The 19,949-nt window shown below is 28.2% G+C and overlaps 5 protein-coding genes and 1 non-coding gene across 7 annotated transcripts; 3 read left to right on the top strand and 3 right to left on the bottom strand.

Annotated features, from left to right (window-relative positions):
* Positions 1 to 214: 214 nt before the first annotated feature.
* Positions 215 to 5,231, bottom strand: Glu (structural maintenance of chromosomes 4-like protein gluon). Its single transcript, XM_076388824.1, has 8 exons — positions 4,986 to 5,231; positions 4,719 to 4,910; positions 4,472 to 4,648; positions 4,107 to 4,399; positions 3,630 to 3,909; positions 2,953 to 3,549; positions 717 to 2,875; positions 215 to 521 (listed from the first exon to the last, which is right to left on the bottom strand). The coding sequence occupies exons 1-8, from the start codon at positions 5,229 to 5,231 to the stop codon at positions 389 to 391; spliced, it is 4,077 nt and encodes a 1,358-aa protein (XP_076244939.1). The 3' UTR covers positions 215 to 388.
* A 1,093-nt stretch (positions 5,232 to 6,324) lies between these two features.
* Trnaw-cca (transfer RNA tryptophan (anticodon CCA)) lies at positions 6,325 to 6,396 on the top strand. Its single transcript has one exon. It is a non-coding gene; the product is annotated as a tRNA-Trp (tRNA).
* Positions 6,397 to 6,794: 398 nt separating this feature from the next.
* Positions 6,795 to 10,152, top strand: Thoc5 (THO complex subunit 5). Its single transcript, XM_076388826.1, has 11 exons — positions 6,795 to 6,902; positions 7,014 to 7,151; positions 7,226 to 7,440; positions 7,527 to 7,602; positions 7,683 to 7,868; positions 7,941 to 8,073; positions 8,141 to 8,380; positions 8,449 to 8,551; positions 8,638 to 8,839; positions 8,923 to 9,217; positions 9,288 to 10,152. The coding sequence occupies exons 1-11, from the start codon at positions 6,807 to 6,809 to the stop codon at positions 9,602 to 9,604; spliced, it is 2,001 nt and encodes a 666-aa protein (XP_076244941.1). The 5' UTR covers positions 6,795 to 6,806; the 3' UTR covers positions 9,605 to 10,152.
* LOC143186247 (dynein regulatory complex subunit 2) lies at positions 9,680 to 11,459 on the bottom strand. The gene is made up of 6 exons (XM_076389817.1): positions 11,249 to 11,459; positions 10,918 to 11,170; positions 10,607 to 10,827; positions 10,142 to 10,534; positions 9,946 to 10,083; positions 9,680 to 9,874 (listed from the first exon to the last, which is right to left on the bottom strand). The coding sequence occupies exons 1-6, from the start codon at positions 11,387 to 11,389 to the stop codon at positions 9,680 to 9,682; spliced, it is 1,341 nt and encodes a 446-aa protein (XP_076245932.1). The 5' UTR covers positions 11,390 to 11,459.
* Positions 11,460 to 12,188: 729 nt separating this feature from the next.
* On the bottom strand, positions 12,189 to 16,202 carry LOC143185651 (differentially expressed in FDCP 6 homolog). 2 transcript variants are annotated; one of them, XM_076388828.1, is made up of 10 exons: positions 16,069 to 16,190; positions 15,281 to 15,481; positions 14,353 to 14,472; positions 14,077 to 14,283; positions 13,866 to 13,981; positions 13,660 to 13,783; positions 13,250 to 13,588; positions 12,974 to 13,175; positions 12,759 to 12,914; positions 12,189 to 12,666 (listed from the first exon to the last, which is right to left on the bottom strand). In XM_076388828.1, the coding sequence occupies exons 3-10, from the start codon at positions 14,443 to 14,445 to the stop codon at positions 12,410 to 12,412; spliced, it is 1,494 nt and encodes a 497-aa protein (XP_076244943.1). In that variant the 5' UTR covers positions 14,446 to 14,472; positions 15,281 to 15,481; positions 16,069 to 16,190; the 3' UTR covers positions 12,189 to 12,409. The 2 variants fall into 2 exon arrangements, with proteins under 2 accessions (XP_076244943.1, XP_076244942.1); XM_076388827.1 differs by lacking the exon at positions 15,281 to 15,481 and having other exon boundaries at positions 16,069 to 16,202.
* Positions 16,203 to 17,040: 838 nt separating this feature from the next.
* On the top strand, positions 17,041 to 19,605 carry LOC143185652 (mitochondrial inner membrane protease ATP23 homolog). Its single transcript, XM_076388829.1, has 5 exons — positions 17,041 to 17,381; positions 17,744 to 17,789; positions 18,404 to 18,485; positions 18,566 to 18,790; positions 19,058 to 19,605. Exons 1-5 carry the CDS (start codon positions 17,207 to 17,209, stop codon positions 19,253 to 19,255), a joined length of 726 nt encoding a protein of 241 aa, XP_076244944.1. The 5' UTR covers positions 17,041 to 17,206; the 3' UTR covers positions 19,256 to 19,605.
* The last annotated feature ends 344 nt before the right edge of the window (positions 19,606 to 19,949 follow it).

Consider the following 19,949-nt stretch of genomic DNA (forward strand, 5'->3'; position numbering starts at 1 on the left):
CGACTTTCAAAAAATAGTACAATATCGCTTGCTTTTCATATAAAAACAATATTACAATTCAATTATTTTTCGAATAGATGAATCGAGATGATAGTATCATAATACTTTATAAGATATACTTTTATACATTTTATACTATGTAGTTATAATTAAAATTTGGAAAGAAAAATTCACGTTTTTTCACTGGAATATGTAAAGATAAATGCACGTCAGTATGTATAATTTAAATACTTCTCATAGCTTACACTTTAAACTTATAATATTCGCACTTATATTATGTTATTTACGTATAAATGTTTAAGGTAATTTCGAAGTACAGAAATTACCAAAAAATGTATATTTGAAAATTAATATATATATATACATATACGTATATACACATTTTGTTTCATATTCTACGCTTTTTTTTTAAAGGTTTTACACCGGCACTTTGTTCGTTTTCAAGTATGGTACTACATGCATCGGAAACTTCTGTTCTCGACTTTTTCTCTGGCGTTGGACACAATTCCAAATTAGGTAGACTGAAAAAATACAAAGTTTATAATATTACTTGTACAAATACGTTATTCATCAATTCGCAATATTTCAAATTTTTTAATATCAAAAAAAAAAAAAAAAAAAAAAATCTTAATATTAAAAAAAATTGTCGTGCCAGTTATATTACTAAATTTTTATAAATTGGAAACATATACATAAATAAGTGTATATAAACTTACTTGAGTGTATTTTCATTTGTATCCTGATTTTTATTTGTAGTTTGTTCATGATTCATACTTTGCGGTAAAGAATGTTCTTTCTGCTGGGACTGTGCTGAAAACTTCTGCATTTGAGATGAATACGCAGTTCGAGACGTAATCTGCGTTGGTGGAGCAATTCCATTCTTCTCATAATATTTTCTCAAATCGACAGTAACACTTTTCGTGCAATTATATGTTTTGTATATTCCAACAAGATAATCCGCCAACTCAAACATATTCGATCTTAAAGATATAATTATGAACTGTGCATTCTTCGTTCTTTCTTTAATATAATTTCCAACAATTGAAACATTTTTAAAATCCAAAGCGGCGTCTATTTCATCCATAAAATATAAAGGAGTCGGTTTATAATGATGTAATGCGAATACGAGAGCTAAAGAACTCAAAGTCTTCTCGCCACCGCTAAGATTACAAATATTTTTCCAAGATTTCTTAGGTGGTCTTACGCTAAATGCAATTCCTTCACTGAAAGGATCCAAAGAATCGACCAATTCCAATTCCGCGTCACCCCCTAATGTGATCATTTGGTACATTTCCTTAAGTTTGTCAGTAATAATGGTAAAACCTGCAAGAAACTCTTGAATTCTACGACGCCTTGCTGTTTCGTAAATATCTCGCATCTTGTTGCGTTCAGATGTTATTTTTTCTAAATCAGTAGCACGCTGTAAAAATAATGCGTCTTTCTCTCTGTATTCTGCAATGACTTGCATATTTGGAATATCTGTTGGCAATTTTTTTTTAGCTTTCGTTAAATTAGCGTAAAGAACTTTTTCGTCCAATTCGTTAAGTTGTTCTTCCGTTAATTCTTGAAACTCTTCTGGGTCTCTACCAGGTATCACCTCAAGTTTTAATTCGTTTATCTTTTTCGTATATTCTGGTATACGGCGTTTCAGTTCTTTTACTAAACTTCTACATTCCTTCAATTTCTGATCGAGATCGATTTTCACAGCTTTCATTTTATTTTCTCGAGTTTGTAAAGCGTCTAACTCTTCTTTCACAGATGCAAGAACTTCGTCCCTTTCCGAAAGACCTTCCTCAAGTTCAGCGACTTCCTTTAAGTAGTTTCTCGCCTGATCTTCTAGTTCTTGCTTCTCTTTTTGAATACCACGGAGTCTATCCTCGCAAGCATGTACATCATTCTCAAGTCTCTCTATATGTTGTTCAGTCTTCTTTATATTTCTCTCAGTCGTTTTAATAGCAACTTGCAATCGACATATTTCAGCTTTAGCTTTTTCAATCGATTTGTTAAAACTGGATATCTTTTTTTGTTGATCTTTCACTCGATGTCCTGATATCTCTTCTATCTTCTTGTTAATGGATACTACTCCATTTTCGACAGCGCTTGAATTTTGTTTCACTTTTTCCAAAGATTTTTCAGCTGTGCTCATCTTGTTTTGCAATTGTTGAACCTTCTTTGGGTCTGATACTGAATCTGTAACTACTTTCTCTTGAATTTTCAGCTGTTTTCGTAATGATGGTTCTTGTTCTTGTAGTGTTCTCACTTGGATATTTAATTTTTCTGTCTCCGTCTTCATTGCTGTTAAATCTACATTTAATGTATGAACTTGATTTTCCACAAATTGATGTCGAGCTCTGAGTTGATTGCACTTTTGATACGTTTCATCTAAATCTGATTGCAACTTTTCAACATCGAACGAAGAGGATTCCCTTCTCACTTTTTGACCCATTCTACCCCTCAACACTGTTCGGCCGCCACCACTCATTGTACCTGATAATTCGATCAATTCACCTTTCAATGTAACTACCCTAAAACGTCTTTGACCATATGCTATACGCGTTGCTTGGTCCAAGTCATTTGCTACTAATGTATCTTGTAATCCATAATAGAATGCTGGTAATACATTCTCATCTTCAACACGTACAAGATCGAAAAGTCTTGGTACATTTTCAGGAGTTTGTATTTTTTGTTTACATCTTGATAGTAAGTGTTGCTGTTTTTCAAGGGGTATAAACGTTGCGCGTCCTATATCGTTTTGTCGAAGGAACGTTATGCACGTTTGAGCTGTCGATACAGTGTCAACTACGATATTATCTAAAGGACCACATGCTGTTGAAATTGCAACATCATATTTGCTATCTATAGCACCGAGGTCACCCTGTATATAAAAAGATTGAATTATTAATTATTTATATTAAATTAAGTACAATACAATTTAATTTTTAATTCACGTACCAATCTACCAAATATGCCACTAATTCTTCCTTCCCTTTTCTCTCTCATTAAGCTGTCTAAAATCTTGTTTCTTGACTTATTTGCCTGCATAGCAGACTTTTGTTCTTCAAATGAAATCCTCATCCTTTTTAGTTTCGCAGTCGTTTCAATTTCATCACTTTTGACCTTTTCCAACTCCCGTTGCGCTTGTGTTAAGTTTTGTTGACTATCCGGAATTTTCAACTTTAAGCTTTCCAACTGTTGCTTTTTCTCCTTTAAATCATCTACTGTTAATTTTAAAGAGTCTTTTAATTTTTCTAATTTCTCTTTTTCCTTAGTCTCTATAGAAGTATATAATTCAAATTCTGATTTCGCAATATTAAAAGCTGCTTGTGCTTGATCAACATCTTTCCTTAAAGATATTAACCGCGTTTCAAGCTCGGCACGTTCGTTCAGTAGTGGCTCAGTTTTTTCACGTAATCCAACCATCAATTTCTCTAGCACGGCTTCTTCTTTTTCTTTGTTGCTAGTATGGTTTTTAATAAGTTCTTCACACTCTTCAATATCTTTCATGCTTTTTTCTGGCATTGTTTTCAATTCTTCTAACTTTGTCTTTTCCTAAAAATAATGTTCAGCTATTTATATAAAGAAATTCAAATTTAAGAATTTGTTCATTAATGGTAATAACGAAATATTACCGTTTTTACAGATGCAGTATTAGCTTTTCGTCGTTTATTCGTCTCTACTAACTCTGCATGAAGCGATTCATCTTGTTTTCGTAGATCTTCCAGTTTTGATTCGGCTTCATCCTTTTGCTGCTGTAAATGATCCCATTTCTTACTCTTTTCCGCTATTATTTTATTTTTCTGCTCTTTTTCATCCTGAACTTCTTTCATTTTATCAACAAGATCTGATAGATCTTTATCCAACTCATTCATTTTATTTTCTTGTTGTTCAATTTCCTTTGTAGTTTCAAATCTATACAATTAAATTTTTATTACGAACGAAAATACTATTTTTTAATAATAAACAACTAATTATATTTAAATTATACAAGGTGACCTAGCAAGAAAACGACTAACTTTACCAGCATGCTTAATAGCTCATTCTGGATCAAAAACTTTCCTGAGATACCCCATATATATTTAACTACAATTTACCAGCTAATAAATTACCTTTTGTAATGATAAAGTTGGTGGTGTATTTTTGCAATTTCATTTTCTTGTTCTAAATATTGAACTGCTTCCTGCATGGGTTCTTCTAAAGCTGTTTTTTCTTTTTCAACAATTCTAAGACGATTCAATTTCTCTACTCTATATTCTGATAAAACTTCTACTTTTTCTGACAATTTTTCTAATGGTTCTTTGTAGCGAACTGTTCCAATTATATCTTCGAGAAATTCAAGCATACCAGTTTCATTTTCATTTTGTGCCTTTGGTTTCATCATTGCTATTTGTTCAACTTCTCCCTATTTTAACAAGATAATACAAAATATCAAAATCATAACGAAAATGAAACAATAGTTTAAAATGTAACATACCTGTAAGATTAAAAAGCGATTATGATCTAAATCTACCCCATAAGATCTCAAAAGCCTTGCAATTTCTTTAAACTGTACTTTCTTTTTATTAAGTTCATAATATGATGAATTATCTTTGAACGCTGTTCTAGATATAATGAACTCACTGTTTGGGACAACATCATAATCTGCTCCAGGCTAAAATAAAATTATTTGAAAAAATTTGTTTGAAATTGAATTTCAAAGACTATGTTTTAAATTTCTATACCTTATCAATTATTTGTTGAAAATGTATAGATACTGTACAACTATTGAGATTTTGATACTGATTGGAATTGTGTATTAAAACTGATATCTTCTTGGATCTTATCTTACTAGCTCTATATCCAAACACAAATAACATAGAATCTATGACATTGCTTTTACCACTACCATTTGGCCCAACGATAGCTGAGAAACACTGCAAAAAGGAAAAAAATTAAATTAATAATGTACCAATAAATTTCAAGGAAATTTTTCAAATTATTCATTTTACCTTATGAAATGGACCAATAACTTGTGTACCACCATAACTTTTAAAATTTACATTAACAATCTTGGTGATCATAAGTCTGGGACCTTTACTATCAAATCCACCAATATTTGCAGGAGGTGGCGGTATGTATATATCATCGTCAACTTTTAATCCACCTTCTTCATCTGTATTGAATGCACCATTCTCTTCGTCAACTTCCATCTGCTCAGTGGAAGTTGTTTCACTGGTTTTACTTTCTCTAACCATTTTATTAATGAATATGTTATATATTCTTCATTCACAATAAACAATTTATCTAAAAAAGAACAAATTCATATAAAATAACAATCTGCAATTAGAGGTTAGAAACATATTGATGTTTCACATAAAACTAAGATTTGTTACTTTGCAGGATTATTTATTTGTACATTACCTTTATGATTACACTAAACTGAAGAAACCTAAATAATACGTTATATGATACAAATTAGTGCAAAATTATAGTCCATATTTTTTTCCCGCCTATATACATTTCACAAAACTTATAACACATATTTATGAAGACAACAAACACACTTTTCCAATCAAATGTTAATGCAAATTAACATAGATTTTATCACTAAACAGTTATTAAAATTATTTAACAACATTACACTGTATAAATATTTTAGTTTATTATATCCCACAAGGAGGCGGTGAAACGACGCTATATCGAATTCAAATTTGAAATAATTCTAACGTACAGACGCCAGTCACCAATAACAATCCACTGACTTTTTATTGGAAAAAATTTGACAGTAATAGGCAAATAATTTATAAAATGTTTACAAACAAAGTAATATCGCAAAAACATTAACTTACTATCAATTGAAATCGAGAAAATAAATATTTCATTTTATTTGTTAATTTATGGCGAATTTTTAAAAAATATCATTTTTAACATATTGTCCTTCATTCTAAAATATATGTTTAACATAAAATGAAACATAATCTTTGTAAAACAAAAAAAGAATAATTCTCAGTATATAAGAAAATAAATTACAATAATAAAACATATTTTCCTGAGATAGTTTTATTGTCATGAAAATCGACCCTACAGTAAAATTCCACTATAGTTTCGTGAAGTAATGCTGAGTACATTCATGCAAATTGTATGCATCAATAGTTTTATAATCATTTTAAAATTTTTTATTAATGTAATATTTACATATATTTACCACTCAGTCTTATTACTAATTAATTGTTTACCACTGATTATTACCAACTGATATATAACAAATTACAATTCTTAATAAATAAATTGTAAAATCGAACGCTGAATGTGCATGAAAATACACTAATAAGAAAATGTTTCTACAACGACTCCGTGGCGCAACGGTAGCGCGTCTGACTCCAGATCAGAAGGTTGCGTGTTCAAATCACGTCGGGGTCAAATAACTTTTTGTTCATTTTATTTTTCTTATAAAAATTTCTTTTTCTCTAAAAGAAAGATCTCATGAGTAACAATGTAAACAACGTTAAATACAACAAACAATGAATTAACTTATTTTCAGGAACCACTAGATAGAATAAGCAAACCCTATCCAACCTTATTATTACCTGTAAACTGTGCAGTTAGCCGGTTTCTCGTATTTTAAATAAATACGATGTGTATATAATATTTTTGAATAAATTTAAAAATTTAGAATATTGCTATTATTTTTTTGTGATTATGAAAACAAAGTCACGTACATAAATAATATTGTTAGTTATAATAAAAGAAATAAGTGCGAGTAAAATCTCTTAATTTGTAGGTTAATATATTATCAAATAGTTTTGTAAGAACAAAAACATAAATTAAAAATGGGCAAAGAAAATGATTCTGATAATTCAAAAAAAAGAAGAAAATCTATTAGTGGAAATTCTGGAATATCATTTAAAGATGGAGATATGTATAAGGTATGAGTAATTTTACAAGTTCTCTTCTAATGTTTTTTATGTATAAATGAAACATTTTTTATACGTAGGAATAATCAGTCAATAGAAATTAAACATATTTTTTATATGTAGGCTATAATCAGTCATGAGGAGAAAGAAGCTATGGATAGATTGCCGGAGAATGACTCTGAAAATTTTTTATCAACTTGTGACAATATACGTAAGGCAATGAATAAAATAGCAAAATTAAAAGCTATTGGAGATGCAAATGTTCGTATTTTGAATAATTAAATTAAAATAAAATATTTAAGAATTGGATTGACTACATATTTTCTTTTTTGTAGGCAAAGGATGAAATACGTGAACTTCAAATTCAGACTTCATTAGCATTTATTGAACTTAAAAAGTTGAATAGAATGGAAAAATTTCGTACAAAGTTTGCAAGAGATTCCCTTATATCTTCAAAAAGCAGTGTAGATAGCAGACACTTGCATTTACAGAATTTATTATATGAAGTGATGCATTTAAAAAAAGAAGTTATTAAATGTCTCCAGTTTAAGTAATTGTTTTATAGCTTTAACTTTCCATAATGTTTGTTACTTATGATAAAATAATTTAAACATTTCGTGCAATTTATTTTCACAGATCAAAAGATGAGTTGATACAACTCGTATCGGAAGAAGAATTCTATAAAGAAGCACCTGAAAATATTAGTAGACCTGTAAGAAGAAATTGCAAGTTATTTAATGAATATAATTGTTTTGTATTTGTTTTCATGATATTGTATGTTTATATCTTCAGGAAATTACAAGAAACAATCCACATCAATTAAGACTAGCTCGTTTAGAATGGGAATTAACGCAAAGGAAGCAATTAGCTGCTTTATGTGATGAATTAACAGAAAGTAAAAAAGCAGTAGCATCAAGTATAGAATCTAAGCAGTCTCGATTAGATAATCTCGCACCACAACTTCATTCAATATTAGAAGTAATTTCAAAATTTATAAAATGTGATTCTATTGTAAATAATTAAAATTTAAATAACTGTTAAATTTTATAGGCAAGTAAACCATTACAAGAAAGCCTTGGTTTGCCATTAGATAAAGTTAGACAAGAGCATTACAAAGCAACACTGCTTGCATCTCCATTATATATTCTTTATGCTAAGGCATCTGCATATAGAGATGCATATGGTATGCTTTATATTGTTTAAACGTTTAGTATATTGTTACTTTATTTTTACATAAGTCTTTTTTACAGACAATACCATAGTGGTGAAAGTAGAAGGTGATGAGGAAGAAGCAAAACGCGCGAATAATCAAGACGGGCTACAAGAATCTGATTCAGATCCTGAAACCTTGTCCGAAAACATTGTAGAAGAAACCCATGTACATAAAAAGAGACATCACAGATTATCTAGAGAAGCTAGACAAGAAGAAAAAAAATCCAAGCTTTTACAGAGACATCCTTTAAATGTGAAAATAATTATAAAATTGAAAAGTTAGTACTGTGAACAGTTAATAGTTGTAAATAAAAATTAGGTATTTTAAAATACTAATTTTTTTCAGATGAAACAAAGTTAACATTGCAGTTTTATTACATGATGCATTTAAAAGTGGTCACTGTGGAATCAAAGTTAAAAACCGAAGGTGTTGGAAGTAGTAGCACTGGGTATGCCATCTTTTCATATAATTATTAATGAAATATAATTAAATAAATCTTTCTCTAAAATAAAAGAAAATCTTTCTACTCGACAGAGATATGCTTGTATCGGAGTCAATTTTACGCGAATTATATCCACGAGATTTAGGATTGGAAAGCCCAAACCCTGCAAATCACTATCAATTAAGTCGACATAATCTGGGTCAATTTTCATCACTTGGATTAGGACTTCCATATAAATGGGCGCAACGAATGGCTGGCTTACATTTTATTTCACCTGATGCTCGTGAACAAACGGTAGAGAATATTTTATATAGCTTTGAAGCAATGTATCGCACGTTTAATTATTCTAAAATATTTTCAATAAAAATATTTTGTAGTTTACAAGTTCTGAAATAACACAAGACAGTGTGGAAAATGTATTAAGAGAAATTAAGAGACGTGTAAAGGCAAGATTGGAGCTGTGTACTGAAATTCGGCAATTAGAATCTGGAAGTTTACCAGTTTTTAATAGCAAAACTGATCTTTTACCACAAAAACTTAGCACGGTTTTATACAAATTTACAACAATATCCTGGAATACTTATTGCGCTCATGCTAATCCTGCTTTTCAACAACAAGGATTAGTATCTTCATTAGATATTTTTTACGAAGCTATACTTCGTCGAGGAAACAGTAAGATATTTCAACGTAATTTGATTTATAAGTGTGTACTTCGTTGTTTAACACGTAATATGTATTTCAGATGAATTAATTGCAAGAATAGCTATTAAACCAGATTATCCAAAAATAGCACCAATATTTGATATAAGTATAAGCCCTCCAATACCAGCATCTGTGGATACATTGAGAGATATCGAAAGAGAAGTTAATATTATGTGGATAAAATTACCAACGTTATCTGCACAATTGCAACGATTAAGAGCATGCTTTGACATTTATTTGGAAACGGAGAATATGGTACCGAAGGAAAAAATCTTCTTTCATCCTGTGAAGGGTCGTACTCGTACTAGACCGTATAAATATTTAGACTTAGGAGGTGGAATTTTCATTCATCGTTAATAGATGTTAAAATAATATATAGGTACATACGTACCATTCGGATTTACAGGAAATAATTATCATGTACAAAACTGTTTAAACAGAAGCCACAGTAGCTGGTCGTAATGTTGGTACTCCAGACATTGTTATAAGATATGCTTGTAATTTGTGTTTTAATTTTTTGTTTTCCAAGTATAATTTTTCACTTTCCTTTTTTAACGAAATATTATCAGCTTTCATACGATTATACTGTTCCCAAAATTGATCGATTTTATTACATGATCTGGGTATCTGAAATATATTATATATTTCTAAATATTACTAAATTTTCTCTTTTTTTTTCTCATTAAATAACATCTTACAATGTTTTGAAGAACTTCTGTATGCGCTACAACTTCCGTAGATTGCTCCTTAAAATGATAAAATAATGGTTCTAAGGGGGAGCAAATTCTTATTATCTCTAATATGGTGTAACCCTTTTCCGTAATTTTTCGTAAATCCTATAGAAATCGAAAAGAAATTATTCAACTATGATAAAAAAGATGTTTACTTCTTTACCTTTAAGACGATATTGCTCGAAACACTTAATTTTTTCAATTGTAATGAATCTAACATTTGATTCATACTAAATTGATGTTTAATATCTTTTATTTTCTTTTTCATACTTATATCTTTGGTTTTAAGTTTTGCAATTCGGTCTTCTGTCGTTGAAGATAGTATTTGTATGTCGTGTTTTATACTTTTAATAAGATTTTGTAACTGTGAATGCATTTTTGGATAATGTCTTGTACATAGTTGATGATTGTCATCTTGTTCTTTCAAGAATTCATACTGTTTCTTTTTATTTTCAGTAATTTTTTCATATTCATTAATTATTCCGTTCAATTGTTCCCAAAGAATTTCCATTTTTGAGAAGAATTGGTATTCAAAGTTTGATGCTATATTTTCCTCCTATAATTCAATAAGAGTATTTGTACATACATTTTCGCATAAACCAACTAAAGTTTATATTAATGTTATTACCAAAAATGAGATATTGCGAATATTAACAGCATTTTGTGTCTTTGTTACTGACTGTTCTTTATTTAAAGTTTTATGTTTTGCATTTATATTATACTGAATTTTTGCACAGTCTTCTCGCATACGATTTCTCAATAGATTTAGTTCAATTAAGTCTTTAGATTTAATATCATTCAATTTGTATATACAATCATGTATTCTTTTAAATTTTTGTTTGTATATTCCTATAATTTCAAAATGGAATTAGTAATATTTACGTATAAATAAATAAAAGGATAAAGTTACAAATTTATATAAAAAATAACTTAAATTACCGATTAAGTTATCAACTAATACAATATGGGCTTCTTGAAGCCTTCTATGATCGTCATCTACTACGTTTAATTCATTATATAAACAACGAATTGTTTTATCCTTTAGCTTTACAATTCTATTAAAAGTTTCGCTAAGATGTTTTACATCATCGTACAGTTCCTTACATTTTATTTGCCGTAAAACATATCTCCACTTTTCATTAATTTTAACAGTATTCAATCTTGAAAATACTTCCTCCCGTCTCAGCTTATTCTGTAATAATTCAACTCTATAAATACTATAATAAAGGGATAAATATGTAAGTCAGTTTTATTAATTTGCTTTTGATACTTTTGTAAAAATGGCAATTAATTGTTGTTTACGCCTCCTAGTTTCCAATTCAAATTCAGCACGATGTTGCATATACCGAGCACGTTCTTCTTCACTCATACGAGCAAGTTTATTACCCTTATTTTTCCTTTTTTTAGGCATTTTTATGGAAGTTCCTTTTTACTTTACCAAAGGAGTGGTATAAGTTAATAGACTGAATTGACTACTAACAAAAAACACAATATGATTTTCTAAAATCACTTAATTAAAAATAACACTTTTGTAATATTATTCATATAATAACGTAATAAAACAATATATAAAATACCTATTGTGCAGCAACAAAGTGTAATATACTTTCTCCCTTGAATCTATTGATGTTTGATCAATACAGACATGAAGTGATACTGTTAGAAGTACATATTCCTCAAGAAAAGTTTCTATGCTTAAATTAACATAACACTGTATAAAAATGAATACAACTGAGCGTATCTAAAACAGTTATACATTCTTATAAACATTTAAATTCCATTATATTAATAATTTTTAATAAACAGAAACGAGAAAAATGAGAAACATAATCTATCATAATTCAGTTCCAGTACGATTTACCATTCCTCAAAATATATTGAAATTAATTCAAGTGCCATTTTTAAAACTACGTCTTTTCATTTTTGACTATCATTTAAAATAAAAGAGATATTCCGAATACTTTTCTCAGTGAGACTACATATTTATTGATTCATAATTTCTTAATTAATTGAGATAAAACACCATTATATTTAATTTTTAATAATATTGTATTGTATGTACATATAATATTAACTGTACATATAATTGCGTATTTTTTCATATACAATTCTACATATATATATATATGTAACAAAATATATTTATATAAAATATTAAAATTAATACTATATATATTTGTAAAAGATTAATACAGTTATTCCCGCAAATACGACGGTCGTTTATAGTACGCAATATATAAAAATATTTAATTATGTAAATGCAACATTATTTTTCTATTTTATTATGAATTTCAATGCAGAAAATGTAGAATATTTTTGTTAATAACTTTATTATAAAAGGCAAGATATCAAAAATTATATTAGTTATAAATACTTTAGACGGATTTAAAATTTATGAAGCAACTTAAGCTCCACAACATTGAAATATGATTTACATTGTATTCGAGTCAGTTTTTGGTATAGTTATTTTTCTATTTTCAACTTGTAAAGGAAAATTTATTTCCTTTACATTAGGTATGTAACTTTGTGTACGTCTAATTCTATTACCATTACTTTGACGCGTTATTATTTGCGTCTCTAAAAGAATTTGTGCCTCTTCTGTTCGTTTTATTTTCTCGCGTGCCACACGAAGCTCAGAATCTAAATGTTCTTTTTCTACTTGCAATTGTTTTAGACGCAATTCGGCATCTAGAGTGTAATTAATAAAAATGTAATATACTAATTATTAAAATTAAAATATTTTTTTATTTATTAATAAATTTATGCTGTAAAACTACTACCTTCTAGTTGACGTTCATTTTCTTGTTGTTTTCGTTGAAACTCCAATCTTTTCATTTTTTCTGTTTCTAAAAGTTCTTCCTGTTCTTGTTGTAACTTTTCTAATTGTTCTCTTTTTTCCCATTCTTCGCGAAGAACTCTGGCTTGTAAATTTCGAACTAAAAACATACATAATATAAACTTCATGAGTTAGCCTAAACATATTAATGAAATATACCTATTTCTTCATCACGCAAAGCTTGTTTCTCTTCTTGCAAGAGCATTTCTAGCTCTTGCTTTACGACTTCTAGCTCTTGGACTCTAGCTTCTTCCTCTTTTGATAATGCCTCGAGCTTTTTAGCTTGCGACTCTGCCGCAATTCTAGCTTGTCGTTCATGTTGTAATTCTAACTTAGTTTCCTCTTTTTCCTGTTTCATAGCCTAGGGTTTAAAAAGTCAATAAATTGTATGAAATTGTTGATGATTACAAGAAAGGACTTATTCTAAATATTTACTTGACGTAAAGATCTTCTATCGTTTGCTAAAAATCTCTGATAACAAATTTTTTCTCCAGAATACTGAATGGCAATTTGTAATGCTGCTAGCCACTGTAGACGTCCCTTGTGATCTTCTGCTACAAGTTCTATGCATTTGTGTTCAGGTGTGCTTAGTATAAATTTTTTGTCTGGTTTTCCATTGTTCACTATATCTGCCCAGCAATTTGTATGTAACTGAATTAGTCCTGAAGGTTCCTTCTGTTGAGAATCCTTATAATAAACTAATTCCCCAGGCCTCAGTACAAACCAAAAAGATCGCAATGTAGGAAGTAAAAATCCTTTCTTCATTAAATATCCCTAAATAATTACATAGGAATAATTTCACTGAAAAGTAAAATGTAAATCAATACAGAAAACATAATTCTTACCTTTTTTATAACATTTTCAATATACAATTGATAGAGATCGTCAATAGCTTCAGTCAAAGCTATAGTATCCAGATCACCACCACCACTATATTTTGACTCCAAAACTGCCAGAAATGTTGAAAATCTTTGAAAAATGTTGAACGTATGAAATATGTTGCGCATTTAGAAACTACATATTGTTATAAGTTAAAATAATATGAAAATACCTAAACATTCCAATGGCTTCTGCTAAAGCTGAAAAATCTGCTGCGTCCCATTGCAAACCCAATGATGTTACTAAATGTGAAGCAACTTGAGCTACTTCATCTCCATGCATTTTAATCTACATACAACATTATAATATAAAATACACGATAACGACGAGATAAATAAAATTTAAGAACATAAAATATATTACAACATATATAAAAGTCTAACCATGTATGTTGAATTAATTGCATCTGTCTCTGTTTCTGCTAATAAACAAAAAATTCGGAAAAGTTGATAGACACTGTTGTATTCAAAAACTGGATGAGATCTTTCTAAATACGATTTTTTGCACACCAACCAACAGATTTTATCTATACCTTCTTCTAAGGATCTAAGTGTTTGTATTGAAGTGGAATCTGTGATAGAAGAGAAAACCTGAAATTACAACAAGGATTAATAATGATAACAATAATGAAATAACGAAAATACAACTAGGAGACTTACTTCTTTTTGTAAATAATAAAGATATTGTTCGAATGTTAGGCTTGACGTACTTTGATAATGATCTAATCCTTTTTCTACATTATATAAATCCATTAATGTTCCTATATTAGCAGTTAATACCTGGAACAGTATAAGAAATCATTAATGTTAAGGAATCAAATTTTTATTAAATTAGAGAGATAAAGATAGAATATTCATTAAAATACAGATGCATAGAACAACATAATAGTATCTTAATGGGTTTACTTTAGTTATAAGAATTTCAGTATGTTTTATACTTTTACATTTATCAATTTTGTAAAGGCATCACTTAAATTATATCTAATCAGATTAATCTAAGTGGACATATAAATATCAAATCACAAAGAAATTGTTGATTCAAATGTTCTTTATCTACATGTTGTTAAAAGTGGAATAATGTATACCCATTACACTATATTATAATATTCAACCACACAGTTGTTAAACCAATATCCAATTTTACAAAGCATAATGTACATATTACACTTGCACATCTAACTATGTGTTATAGCTGCTATTTTGAAACAAAATAAATGCTTTTATACTACATCTAATAAATTTTATAAGTATAAATATGTGTAATAAACAAAAAATAAAATTAGTAAATTGTGCAAGCATACATTAGAATGAAAAAAGTATCCCAATATAATTCTGAATACTTACAAAATGCTAATTGACAAGATTATTTTGTAAAATCTTAATATAACACAAAACTATATAATATAGATAGCACTAATATAATCTAGAAATTATTTAGAAACTAAAATTCAAAATTCTACACCATAATAACCACAGAAAGATATTACTTACAAAAGCATTTGCACAAATCATTTCAAAAGAAGTTTATACTTCTAAATGTAGAATTTTAACTGCAACAACATGCAATCTCAAATTATTATAAACCCACCTCCTTATTTTAAAGTCGATCAAAGATTTTGAATTTTATATTGTTCACTTGACTTTTTCCATAGTATTGTCCTTTCAATTAAAACTTCATATTATTTTAATATTGTTTTATTTATACATTACCATATTATATTTTAATTATTTCTTTAACCCAATTTGTATCTTTAAAGGAAACATTGTCCATTAAATAAACATTTTTTACCTGCATAAAAATTTTTCCTGATTATATTTTTTTAACTGTAATTTTGTTGCCTTTTCACAGTCTCTTGTAGATCAGAAAGATTTATTTTATTCATTTTCAAATCTATATTATTTTATGTATTACTATTAATTTATTTCTCTTAATTAAAACTGAACCATTGAAATGTCTAAAAAATTTCTTATGGAAAGATTTAAAAAAATATACTAAGGCAATATAATAAAATTATTTTAATTCTCTTTAGATCCATGTAGTTAATGCATGTATTTCGTTTCATTTCCTTTTTTAGCTAAATAAAAAGAAAAGATACTCAAATCCATATTTTTTTCTTTTTTTGTGTCAACATAACATCATGAGACGAATAATTTAGTATAATATTCTCTACTATTACAATTTAAAATGATAAAGAATTATTAATTTAATTTTCTTTTAAATAAGAACTTATTTCAGTAGACCCTTTTACTATGTTTTCGTTCCTATTATTATTCATTATAAAGAAAATAGTGATTTTCATATCGCATGCGAATTCTTTCGCTGTTTAAGGAAATATTCTATTCAAACATGATACAATGCTGATGCGGACAACTTACTTTTAATTTTGATTTCGCCACCGTGTTCGATGCATCATTTTGTAGCGCAGAGAATGCATGCCAAATACTGTTCGTAACATTTTTGAGCAAATGGGCCATTATTTGTATTATTTACCGAAAAAGCAACAAGTGTGTTTATCGTACTTCACTCCATTCATTGTTACATTGCACACGAAGCAATTGTCTACTTGCTTTGTTTACTTGTGCATGTATGCATATACACGTTCAAGCATGGTTTACGTAGTTTATAGTTATCCATATACTCTTTGTATTTGTTTAAAGATACAAATTAATATTACGTGTAAAACGATTAAGAAGGTAAAAGGAGGCTTGAAAAAACACATAGGGCAAAATTACACGAAATAAGAAACAAAAAATGTGTGCTTTTGAATAAAAAGTATATGGCATATTTTTATTTATACATGTACAATATGTACATGTGTATGTTAAAAATTTGATTTTAATAAGTATGCATATGTACGCATACACATGAAAACCCAAAAAATTATCATTCATCTTCAATTCTAGATTATATTGAGCATAATGTATTTGAGATAAAATAATGGAAATGGAGGGCATTTTTAAAGAACTGTTTTTTGAAAGACTATAAAAGAAACAGTGAATTCGCTATAATTTATATAGAATAATATTATATATATATTCCCTAACTTAATAGTAGTATAATTATAAAATTATACATAATTATTGGACAGATAATGAGAATTAGCCTTCATAAAACATATATATGTAAATACAGGGTGTTCAATAAATCGTAAAATATTTTATAAACATCATTACCAACTAGTATTGTAACAGCATTAACTGTTCTAATCAACAGTACTATGTCTATGTTTAAAATCAATTTTCTCGAAAGTTAGGCAAACAATTAAAAATTATAATTCTATACTTTTTACAAACTTTTATACAATGAATCATCATCTGCTCAGATGTATGTACAATCATCGGACACTTTGTATATGTCAGTGGCGTCATTTCTCCATGGTAACGAAAAAGAGCGATGAGAGATGCCCACATGCATAACATAACCCTCATGATATAACCTATTTGTGCCTATTGTTTCTGGACTGAGTTACTTCTTTAAAACTGAAAACATAAATTAAAATTTCATACGGACATTATGACAGTTTTGGGAGAAGCACTTGAAAGAGAGTCGACTGAAGAGTCTGATCTCTATCCAAAAAGGAGAGGACAGCAACCGCGTAGTTTGCTGAATAAAATTTTTCGCCTTGAAGAACGACAAAAATTAGACACAATTAAATGCGAAGGAAAAGTTTACGAGTGTGTGAAAAATAGTAAGAAATTCATCTCTATTTTCTGATTACTCTTTCTTTGATTTTCAACTGTTTTAAACACTCTTTATGATGTTCTTTTTCTAAATACATTTAACGTTCGATATTAAAATAAATAGGTGCAGTTGACGCGATGTAAAAATTAATTTAAAAAAAATATTTCTTAAACCATTCTGATCACTTTTCTTTTCATAATGAGTTACAAAAGCACAGTTTTATACTATCGTTTTACTTATTACTCATATACTTGTGTCATTTTCAAAGAACTAGTTAACAACTTTTTTGTATTAACAATTATTTGAAATTTTGAAAATTATTAAGTTTGGAGTATTTTTCATACAATTTGTACATTTTATACATTATAGGTAATTTAGTTAAGCTGATGATGGCAGCATTAAAGAGTGCAGGATGGTATGTATTTATTACGTTACTTTTTTACATATTAAAATTATGATTGCTGAGATAGTTTTATATACAAGTATCACTTATAATTAAACAAGATTATTGAATGTATTCATAATTAATGTAGAGTGAAATAGTTTTATTATAATTATTTGTTTGAGATATTTTTGTATGTATGTATATACTAATTGTATTATGCATATATGTTTTATATTTAATTAGCTTCTATTATATCTATGATTTTATTAGTATAATTATTACATACTACAACATAAGTGTAAAATTTAAATTAAAATTATAAGGTAGACTGTGTAACTGTGAAAGGTGGGCTAAATTGTTCTGTTTTTTCTGGTTGCAGTTAGAAAAAAATTAAAAAAAATGAATAGTTTAAAGATATTAATTTTTGTAGTAATATTTTTTAATGGAATTATATATTTTTTCTACATAAATTCACATTTTTCATAATTTTAATTACTAAGTACTAAAATAAGATAATTGGAAAATAAATATAATTCTTTGTGTAATTCTTTAATATTTGCAATCAGAAAGAAGATGTATTGATTGAGTTTCACAATCCACGCATTCTACAACATATTTCTTTCATATATGAAAAATGATTACAGCGAAATTGATATTCGTCGCCATATTTCTTGTGAAGTATGCGATACAATTGTAGTAGGTGGCTATGACCCACAACTAAACCAAGTAATTATTTTGTAATAAACTTCTATTACATTGAGTAATGTAATTTTATGATTTTTTACAATATATATTCCCTATCTTAGATTGTAGTCTGCCAAAATAGTGCTCGTTCGAAAGGAATGATACAAGGTCTTTTAACTCACGAAATGATTCATATGTTTGATTACTGCTATAACAAACTTAATTTCAATAACATAGACCACTTAGCATGTACCGAAATAAGAGCAGCAAACCTGTGTCACTGCAGTTTCCTAGGTGCATGGACTCAAGGACTTGCTTCACCTTTTAATGTTAAAGAAGCACATCAGGTAAAATACACAAATATTTTGCAAGATTAAGGAGATAGATAATTTTTTCCTTTGTCTTTTATCTCTATAATCTCTCTGCTATTTCATAATCAAAGAATATGAGAAAATTCTTTTAGGTAAATGAGATATTCCTAAAAAAGGAGGTTTCGTTAATTTCTTAAAATTTAAAGTATATACATATACTTACACATTGCTTTAAGCTTGAATGATTTTAAATCAGTTTTCTTGTTAGTTTCATTATCTATTATTAATAATATTTTTTTTTAGAATTGTGTTAAGGATAAGGCTATAAAATCGATACTTGCTGTACGAAACGTTAGTGAGGATCAAGCACGAGAAGCTGTACTGCGAGTTTTTGAAAAATGTTATAATGATTTAGAACCAATTGGGAGACGAATTCGACGAAATTCACATGATATCGATAAAGCATATTTGGAAGCACCATTATACGGATATTCAGGTTAAAGTGTACAAACAAAGTTTGTATAAATGTTGTAGTTAGAAAAACTTACTCAGTTATAAAATAATGTATTTCATTACAATATTCTATTGACCAATTGAATCTGTTGTTTTCTTAAATTATACTTGTGTTCTAAATTTGTAAAAAGTTATTATAAATATGTATTATAATTATGTAATTAAATGTATAATATACTACTATGTAATAAAACAGTAATATTTCGTATAATATATTACTATTATCATATACTGTAGTAACTTTTCTATGAAATAGATGAGTGAATATCCTGAATGATGCTCAAAATTGAAACTGTTAAGTAACTCCATATAAAATTTGGTACCATTTGAGTTTTATGATTTTGATCCTTGTTCAAGTCTATGAATATCTACTTGTGGCTACAGTGAGTTTTAAATTTTGAGAATACTTTACACAAATATAAAAAATGTATGAATTATTCAAATTACTTTGAGACAATACTGCGAAATTCTTTATTGCTGTACAAGTGGTTTTTATTTCCTGAATCTTGGCAGCGACTATTTTTTCACCCACAATTTGAGTTCTATTTGAGATAATCTATACTATCTGATTCTTATGTTTTACCATGTGTGCATATTTCTGAAGGTTTCTTATATTTAGCACAAAAGATTAATACTAATATAGGTCAACCACGAAAACTTGATAGAGTCGAGTTACATAGTC

The sequence above is a fragment of the Calliopsis andreniformis genome, chromosome 12, assembly GCF_051401765.1.
Source record: "Calliopsis andreniformis isolate RMS-2024a chromosome 12, iyCalAndr_principal, whole genome shotgun sequence".
NCBI classification, from domain to species: domain Eukaryota; kingdom Metazoa; phylum Arthropoda; class Insecta; order Hymenoptera; family Andrenidae; genus Calliopsis; species Calliopsis andreniformis.